At 31.2% G+C, this 10,378-nt stretch overlaps 1 protein-coding gene across 1 annotated transcript; it reads right to left on the reverse strand.

The window, feature by feature from the left end:
- Positions 1 to 388: 388 nt before the first annotated feature.
- On the reverse strand, positions 389 to 2,110 carry LOC118040430 (septum-promoting GTP-binding protein 1). Its single transcript, XM_035047369.2, has 6 exons — positions 1,793 to 2,110; positions 1,561 to 1,681; positions 1,337 to 1,433; positions 1,180 to 1,219; positions 990 to 1,073; positions 389 to 600 (listed from the first exon to the last, which is right to left on the reverse strand). Exons 1-6 carry the CDS (start codon positions 2,087 to 2,089, stop codon positions 436 to 438), a joined length of 804 nt encoding a protein of 267 aa, XP_034903260.1. The 5' UTR covers positions 2,090 to 2,110; the 3' UTR covers positions 389 to 435.
- Between the last annotated feature and the right edge of the window lie 8,268 nt (positions 2,111 to 10,378).

Here is a 10,378-nt window from a genome sequence, read left to right on the forward strand (position 1 = left end):
TCACCAAATGAGATCATCCTTTATAGTACTTAAATCTACCCATTCCTCGTACTCATAACTCTTTATAGTATGAATAGTGTGAATGATGAAGACGAGGGGTTGAGTTAGTCTATCATTTACATACTCTTTGGAAAAAAAATATTTGTAATGAATGTGTTTAGATTTTGCTTTGGGAGTGCTCTTCGTCTTCGTATATTCATAACCAATATCATCTCTCAATTCTTATCATACTCTCATACTCATGCTCATCAACTAAAGAATTCACTTCAAAATCATATATTAATCACCCAATTCCTTTAATAGAAAAGAAGCAAAAATAGATTTGCTTTCTATAGCTAGCTAGCAAGACTAGATGATGATGATGAAGAAGAAGGAGGAGGAGGAGGACTATATATATATATATAAAGGGGCTTTGCTACGTGCTAAATATAACTTTTAGAAATCAATAATAGGTTCTCCAATGGTGAGATTGCGCTCCAAGGTCCAGGGCAGGTCAAAGAGCTTTGCTGTGATGAATTTGAAAATCTTATTCACATTGATGTTATAGGTCGCACTTGAAAAGAAGAGAGTTGCATTTAGAACCTTGGCATATGCTCTTGCCTGTCATAAATAAGAATTCAACTTACAAAAATATGTAAGGAAAAAAAGAAAGAGGCAAAAGGGTCCATTTCATATTTTCCAGTTAAGTTTTTATGGTCTATAAATTTCTATTAAAATATCGATTGATTGATGTTATTCTATCTATTTATCAATCAAGTCCTTTCATCTTAAAACTAAGAATAATTAATGCTTTCTTCAATGGTGTAAACTTCATCTTCCTTGAGAAACATAAATAATTTATCAAATAGTTCTCTTATGAAATCTGAGGTGATTAATCGTTTAATTTAAATATATATATATAAAAAACAAGCATTTAAACATGAGCATGCGATCCAGGATTATAACATGAAAAGTTTGAGTAAAACCTTATCAAAACTTTGGAATGTTACCTGGCTTGCAATTGTCCATTGTAGATCTATCGGGAGCTGGATAAAATCATCAAACTTGGTTCCTATTATAACAGGAACTGCGGTCTAAGAAAATTCAAGAAAGCAAACAAATCACCACAAGATGATCAGAATCCGGCAGCAACCAAGAACATATCAAACCAAAGAAAGGTGTGCTAATGCAGATTTATACCTGATTCCATCTCCTTGCTTCTTGGTACCACCTTATAACACTGCAATAATGATGGACTTTTCATAGATAAATTAAACATACTGCTAATCAATCCTTAATATCCAAATTAAGAGGGGGAAAGTGAATAATAGACAATCAATAATTTAACTAAATAAACCTGTTTAAAGTGACCCGACTCGTTAGATCAAACATGATCAAAATCGCCACAGATCCCTTGCAAGCCACCGGAATTTGCTGCTCCAATCCTTCATCGCCTACACCGTGAATAACATTTTTTTTTGTACCATTAATTGTAGATTTTGATAGGAGCAGGAATTTTTTTTTTTTTTTTTTTTTTTTGAATGTGAGCTTATTCACAAAATGCTGGGGAAATTAACTTACCGTCTAGTTCCCAGAGACTATAAGAAATACGTGCATCCTTAACCATCAATGTTTTTTTCATCAATTTCAAACCGTTGTTATGCTTCACGCCCTCATCTTTCTCATTTCCCACATACTTTGCCTTCAAAATATTTGAGGACAGAATAATTGTTATAGCCAGCCATCGTATGGCTAAAAAAATCATGTACGTAAATATTCTATAGAAAAATCTACAAAAAATATATATACTAACCAGAAAACTTGTCTTTCCAATCTGACAATCACCTAAGAGGCTAATCTTTAAAGCTACCAAGTCTGAATCATTATCGTGATGGTTATGACATATCGGTGGTGGTGTTGCGCTCGGCATTGTCTCGTCGGTAGCTAGAGACCGGTGTGACAGCATGCGGCGATAGCGAACAGGCTTCCCTAATGAACAAATGAGAACGTGATCCCATATACGGAGAATGCATCGTCTAATGATTGAAATGTGGCGTTGAATCTTTCGTCTGGGATTGAATCGAAACATAATTTGGCAAAATTGATTCATATTGGTTTTTCTATGAGCAAAAGGGATGGCCTTGAGAAGTACTGTATGTGTATATCCCTTTGGCCATGAAAGAAATCGCTAGCTATAGCTTGTAGTATATTACCCATTTTTTCAAAGATCACGGGTATTTTGGAAACATGCTAATTAAATTTTCAGTGACAACTGACAACACCAAACCTTATTTTATTTTATTTTTTGAACAATTTTGTTAATCAATCATGTTTCTACTTTAACGGGACAAGACAAGGTCATATGGTCCATATTGCCAGCTGCTGTATGTTCTTACGTTTCACATGAAATGAAATGAAAGGTGTAATTTTATTTTATTTATTATTGGGTTGTTGCTAGTCTCCAGTTAATTTTCTCCTACAATTTCTAGGAGCCACAACCTTTCCGTACGTCCAGCCAGCAAGTCCCTCACATTTTTCTACGTATGCTGGTCGGCCTTAGCTCTCGTGTGGTGCAACCCTTCACTACAAAAAAATGTGCCTGTTGGCAACTAATTAGTCCATTATAGATAATATTAAAATTTATTGCTGATAAAATTAGCAATAGATAATTTCAAATATAAATAATAAATGCTAATTTTTTAACAACGAATTATCAATTACTGATTTATTTAGCAACAAATTTTCCGTTGTTGAAATTCGATTGTTGAATATGTAAATCAGCAATGGATATTCCATTGTTAATGACCGTTGCTGATTAACAATAGAAATTTTATTGCTAATTCATTGCTGATGTAACATAAATTTTTTAAATTATTTTTTCCATTTATTGAATTTTTTGTAATTATTTGTGGGTATTTAAAAAATTATAGATAAATATACAAAGAACATAAATTAATACTAGAAATTATTTTTATCAAAAATAATAAGTCAAAGAAAATAAATTTCACAATAAATTTTTAAATCTCGTCAAACTTACATCAAAATAGATAAGTCACAATTTAATATATGTTTTATCATAAAGGTGGTGGTGGGGGTGGGGGGTGGGGGTGGGGGTGGAAACAAACCAAATCAATGCTAACCATCATGAGGTGAGACCGGTATACGATAGTTGAGGCCTCGGTTGATATACTGGATTAGATGAGGGATACATCTGTGGAGCCATATGTGACTGCATAGATGAAGCCATAGGTGTCGACATACCTTGATCCATATTTGATGCCCAAGCTTGGTATCTCATATTACTAAGAAAGTTTTTGATTGAAGTCATCTCCTGTTGTAGTGATAAAATATGACAATCTCTTTCTTTTATTTGCTTTTTCAATGCTTGAATTGATGAGCTAAGAGGTGTTGACTCCATCATATAGGATTGTGAAGAAGCACTCGTACTAACCATGTATTTCAGCATACCAAGTGCACCATATATTCTACCCTTTGTAACTCCTCCTATAACCACACACCAAGCTGCTCCATCAAATGAAGGATGATTTTCCCGATCAGTTCCATATCTTGAAATCATCTCTTTTTTGTAATTCTCCTACAATAAAATTAAATATAATAATAATTTCATTTTAATTTTAAATAATAATTAAATTACATAAAAAAAATACTTACAACAACTTTTTTAGACTTGTTATCTATGAAGGTTTCAGGCTTCTTGGCACTCTGATGCAACATCGAAAACACATCATCCCATAGAGGTTCTTTTCCACCTGCTTTTTCTTGCTATCAACAAATAAAAAATATTAGACAATATAAATGTGAAAATTTGAAGTCCAACATAACAAATATAAACAATCATCACCATGCTAGCTCGATATGATGCAAATGACACCGTACCTCTATAATGAGTGCTTAATTTACCATCTATTTCAGTTAGCCGATTATTTCTTGAAGATTTTGATCTCCTTTGAAATTCAGGGGTGGACCAAATTTCTTTAATCATTTGATTCCAATCATCATTGTTTATCTAAACCGGACCTTTATTAATGCAATCCATAATATTTATGGTATTTTTGTTCGACATAGCTCTCTTACAAGCTCGTGTCAACTACTGGTTCAAAGCAATTCTTGTCTTATCCTCCCAAATCTTTCAAAGAATTGGTTCATCATCCTAAAAAAAAAATATATTTTTTCTATAAAAAAAAAAAAAAAAAAGCTCAACATAGTTGTTAACTAGCCTATATAATTACAATCACATTATCAGTAGTAAAAACAATGAACATATTTTTTTGGTATATACCTTACCATTTCTTAATATATTCCTAAAATATAATTAATTTACATGTTCTAACCTAATTAACTTATATTAATATTCCTTGCATCTAAGATATGGTGTGCATAGAAAAAAAAAATGTAACACCCTCAAATATAATGCCATGAAATCTCAAACATTTCATTACTAATGTAAAGTATTGAATAATATATCTAAGATTATGGATTTATTTTTGAAAATTTCGGCAGAGTTTCCTTTATTTTTGTTGGTACCAAGTTATCGACAACACTTCTATTATATGTCATTACAACTTCCATTTTGACCAATCATCCTGGATCACATCTCATTCATTAAACAATCTCTTAACACTAAATTATACTTATTAATATATTCAAGTCTCATAATATCAATTAATAAGTCAACATAAAAGTATTACTAAAACAATTTGAAAGATAATCAATTTCATCACTATAAGTTCATCAATTTAAAAATGTATAATCTCATACCTGAAACTCTTTAAAGAGTTCATCCCTATAAGTTGAATCAACTTTTTTCCAATTGTGCCATGGTCCTTTAAAATTTGACTTCAAAATAAGTTCGATCTCAAACCCACACGATGAGTTATTGAAGCTTTAAAAAAATAACAAATATTCATTAAAATAACAAAGCTTAAAAAATAATTATAAAACTCAATAACCTTATAAATTTCAACTTACTTTGTTGTTCCATATAAATGAAGCTCTTTTTTTTTTTTTTTTTTTGTAATTGGATCCTTATGTGTGTCAAAACCCTGCTTTTGAACCCGTTGCTTATGATGCAAAGGAGAAGATGTTGAACCGTGGATTGATGGGATGTCATCTCGATCCTCTGAATCTCTAACATTACAATCGTCTTCCTCATTACCTAATCCTCTTGCATTAACATCATCTCCCTCATCTTCATCTTCATTATTATCACTATCTACTCTCTCATATTGTTCTCCTCTATCTTCCTCAACTCTCTCACCTCTCCAATCATAATAACCCCCATCAACATTATATCCTCCAAAAGCATATGGGTGATCTTGAGGGAAACCTTCTTGAGTTTGAAGTAAATCTTGAAAGTGAAAACCCTCGTACGATTGATAATCATCCATCCTCTTATAATCTTGCTGAGTGTGATGTGCATTCCAAGTAGGATTATAGCAATCATGCAACTCATGATGAATAGGTTGATAAGAAATGGATGCTTGGCTATTCGGCCCAGATGAAGGGCCATTTGATATAGATGAAGTGGTCATATTACTCCTGGAACCTAATATAGAACCACATCGAGGCATGCTAGATACCTAAAATAGAATAAAAAATTAGCATCAATAAACAACATTATAGAATAAATATAACTGAATTATTTGTAATTATTGAATATGAACGAATTAATACAATAAGAAAATAAAATGAACAAAATAATTATTTTTAATTAATACCATTAATACAAACATAACTTACATCACTTAAAAATAAGTCCAAATACAATACATAAAAAATAAATTTTACAGTATATCATCATCATGTTGCTCATCATTATCATCACTCATAACCACATCATCATCATCATCATCGTAATAACCATTACCATCATCATCAAATTCTTCATCTGAAACCCTTTCAACTTCTATTGAATTTGCCTGTAATTGAAGCAATTCACAACGGTTTATTTCTGTATAATATGATGCTTCAACAAATATATTTGGATCATCAAGTGTTTGAGTAGGAAGGACACGACATGGTTAAGAAATATCATCTACTGCCCACCATTCAGAAGGTTTATTGTCAGGTGGACATATATAGTAGACTTGTTGACATTGTTGCGCTAGCACAAAATCTTCATTTCCATATAGTCGAGAAGTATGCTTGATTTCCACCAAATCATTTGAACGATGCTTTCTAATTCCTCTTCTTGTATCATACCAATGGCATTTAAACATGAATACTTTGCACTTACTCCCCACATATTTTAGCCAAACAACTTCTTCAAGCATTCCATAATAGTCACATTCATTGGCATCATATCAACATCCTTTCACTCAAACCCCACTATTCGACCATAACTTTGAGTGTGAAATTTGAAACCATTCACATAATACTCATTATAACATTTAACTAAATTTAAAGGGCCCATAGCATACAATAATTAGGACACACATCATAGTTATCATAACCAAGTCCAAGTGGCCGCATAAATTTCTTGGCATCATAGAAATTTGAAACCAAATTTTCATTATCAAGCATGCAACTTTTTGTAAATTCAGTAAATTTGTTGAAGGCAATCTGAGTGAAATTTAGAGTTGACTTCATATTAAGCAATTGTACACAAGTGTACACCTATCCCATAAAGACTCATCTGCAGCTTTAAGTAATTTATAAAATTTATCTGCGTTCGGATTCAGAAGTTTCTCTGCTACCATAGGACTAGAAACTATATTATTAGAGTATGCATCACTAACCCCCATTGCATGCAGAACCATATTCCTATATGAATTTTCTTTAAAAACATCATTCACAACATGATTACACCCAACTGATGAAGGTCCAGCAATTATCGGTTCTGAAATATAAGACTCTCCATGTACAGTTCAATTTTCATAATCAGGTAAAAATCCTCTTGAAAATAGGTGCTTATAAACATCTTCTTCCATTAAATTTTTTTGATTTTTTCACCTAACACAAGGACATCTAATTTTACCTCTAGATACATTTTCATCAATTGAAAATGCAAAATTGATAAATCTCCGTACACTCGCAATAAATTCTGGACAAATATGACCATCCTTACAACGGCGATACATCCATGATCGATCGTCCATATTAATCTAATTAACATAATTTAAACAAAAAAAAATTAGAATATTATTTAATATATTTCTTAATCTATATTTAAAACTTTATATAATAAATTATCAAAAATAACTTCATTAATAACTAGCTTATAAGATATCAAAGGGAAATATAATATGTTTTTTTGATTGTCCATTAGATTAGTAAAATGGTGTAGGCAAAATAGCTAGCTAAATAGGATACACCAAGCAATTGCTCTGTTTATTATTTCTCACCATCATTTTCTTTCTTCAACTTTATTAATATAGACTATTCTATTGGAAAAAAAAATATAATCATTTGCATTGTCAAGTAATATTGTAGAAATAAAGTTTTGCATGCAAACATATGCCATAATTATTTTTTTTTAACCAACTATTGAATATTTATTTCACCAATAATTTATTACTTAAGATCGTCACATTAAACAAAGAAATACTAACAAACTAAAAACACTTTGGAGACAAATTATACCATTATTAGCAAACAAAGGCTAAGATTTAATTACAATGCAATTTTTCTACAAATCAAGTTATCTTCCAAAATTAATAAAAAGTATTAAGCTACATTAACAAACCTGGATGACCAATATGCATAACCCAAAAACTTGGCAACTCCAAATGCAAATAATTAATGTGAGGATGATGGGTTTAACAATCTAAAATTAAAAAAATAAAAATAAAAGAATAATAGTGTTAAGAAATTAAAAAAGTAAATTAGCATGTAATGAGCAGGAATAGCATTGAATAATGTTTCCAACCATTTTATTTATGATTTATCAGGACTTTATAAAATAAAAGTCATTTAACAGGCTAGCAAATAAAGTCATTTAATAGGCTAGAAAAAGAATCCCAACAGTAACATATCCTTGCCCACCCAAAAATAAAGTCAGAAAATAATCATTTAACAAGCTGGAAAGAAAATTGGCAATCATTGGGGAACAGAATTGGAGTAGATTTCAACTCACCTTTCTGCTTAACCTTAGGCTAAATAATCTGATATTGATGACATCTGGCCCTTTACAAAAGGAAATCCTCCAGCAATTAATAGTACAAAAGTTAGCATTCGTGGATCCATCCTGCAGGTCATTTTTTTTTGTTTTTTTTTACTTCTTAAGATAATGGCACCATGAAGAAACAAAATATTAAAATGCATCACTTTTTTCTCCATTTGTTTCAGATAATGAGTCTCCATCCAGTATAAATGAAAAATGTAGCACGTTGGAGAAGAAAGACAAGGTTAAAGGAGACAAAGCCAAAGCCATATCGAGAATGAAGGAACTATTGAGATGGGCTGCCTCTACAAAATCAGAGAAAGCAGGAAAGTATATCGGCCGGAAGTTAAAATTTTTAACATATTTGAGTCATTAATCTTCTCCCTGAACCGAAAAATTTAAAATTTCTCCTCTCTCGGCATGTTTGGACGTTTGACTTCATTAAATGCACGTGCAGTATCGATAAAGCCTTGAAATATTTATAAAAAAAAGCCTTCAAAAATTAATGAAATAAAAAAAATTAAACTAACTGATTATAAAATCGAAAAAAACTATTATCCAGTTCAATTTTAATTTCAAAAACTTGAAATTGATTCAGCCAAAATTAAATCTAAAATAAAAAAATTAAAATATTAATATTTTTATTAACCCAAAATTAATTAAACCCACATTCCCTTAATCAGCCCTCTTTTGCATTTCTACCGCGTGGCCAACCTTCCTAAGACACATTACTCAAACTTAAGTTGTATGGTGAAGTTGGGAAGCTTTGTTAGGAAGCCGGCTAAGACACATTCCCTGCTGTCATATATAGTTTTTACCATAAATTTTGCATAAATTCTGTCATCTTTTCTAAGACACATTACCCATATTTCTCCCCCAAAAAACAACATACATACACCCAATAAAACTAAAAAACCCAGAACCCTATAAAAAAGTCTCACAACTTCCATATTTAACAAATAATTTGCAATAGATCTACGAAATTATTCTGTAAAATTAATTAATAAAACAATATATATTCTCTCTAAATTACAAACATAATCTCTTAAATATGAGTTTTTGATTATACTTGCTATCTTAATTTTTCACACCATGTTTGTTCCCTGCAAGATTGAATTTTTGGAAGCGTAAAGTAACTGGAGAAGAAAATAACAAGTTATGTTTGTGGAAAATGATGCATGACAGAGATAGGTATAATTGAAAGACACATATGAGTTTGGATCCTGGAGAAGAAATAGAAAAGGGAGAGATATGGGTTAATTAGGTGTTTGGAGAATTATAGAAAGGGACACAATATTGGGTTCTTCTGAGAATGAAGAATTTTTGCAGATGTGTGGGGTTCTCATTTTGTTGTTTTCAAGGTATAGATATATAGACCAATAAAAAAGCAACACGTCATTATTATTATTATTTTACAAAAGTTAAAATTTAAACCTTTTTATATCAGCAACTATATTAGCAACGGTAAATCCATTGCTGATTCTTAATATATTAATTTATTTTTTAGTATCTGATTTTTTGTTGCTGAATCCATTGCTAATATTAAAACATTAATATATATTTAATCCGTTGTTAATCTGTTACTAAAATTGCATCTGAATTATTTTGATGCTAACATCCAATGCTAATTACCCTCTTTTTTAGTAGTGCTTGCCATCTCTAGATCATAGCTATGAAATTATTGTACGAAAGAACTATTATAGTAGCATTGGTTGCAGAACAGAGAAAAGAAACATAGGGCATAAAAATCTTATTGGAGAAACAATTGATTGCTGAGAGCACAACAAATGAGGAAGAAATTTGGTGATAAAGTCCCCGTTGAAAGAGTTTTGTTACCAACTGAAGAAGAAAGTGAAGATGAAGAAGAAACCCATGTTATAAATTCAAAAACTTAGTAGACGTTGCAAATCCATACACATCATTTCAAATATAGTCAAATGCACCATTTCAATTTCCATAAATAAACTTCACATTCATATACGCACCGTTTTAGTTTTTATTCTTAAGGTTCCTAGAACCTGTTGAAGGTTGAGTGTTTTATATATACGTGTATTGTAACAGACTAAAGAACAAGCATTGAAATGATAAACTTATGAACTCTTTTTATTCAGGAAGCAACAATATGTGTTTTGTTCGTGTTCTTATCAACTTCCTCACAATAACACATCCACTAATATTCCTTCTACCCACCCCGTAGGAACCACTGGATTCCTTCCAGATAGGCACCATTCATCTCTCCCCTGTAACAAGTGGTATTAGAGCCTGCAATCCACGGAT

This window comes from Populus alba, chromosome 14 (assembly GCF_005239225.2).
Source record: "Populus alba chromosome 14, ASM523922v2, whole genome shotgun sequence".
NCBI classification, from domain to species: domain Eukaryota; kingdom Viridiplantae; phylum Streptophyta; class Magnoliopsida; order Malpighiales; family Salicaceae; genus Populus; species Populus alba.

Excerpts from the sequence above, each read along its gene's own strand:
- LOC118040430 (XM_035047369.2), bottom strand. The coding sequence starts at position 2,089 with ATGAATCAATTTTGCCAAATTATGTTTCGATTCAATCCCAGACGAAAG. Across the intron at positions 1,434-1,560 it reads TAGTCTCTGGGAACTAGACG|GCGATGAAGGATTGGAGCAG; the intron begins GTAAGTTAATTT and ends TTCACGGTGTAG. Across the intron at positions 601-989 it reads AATGGACAATTGCAAGCCAG|GCAAGAGCATATGCCAAGGT; the intron begins GTAACATTCCAA and ends TATTTATGACAG.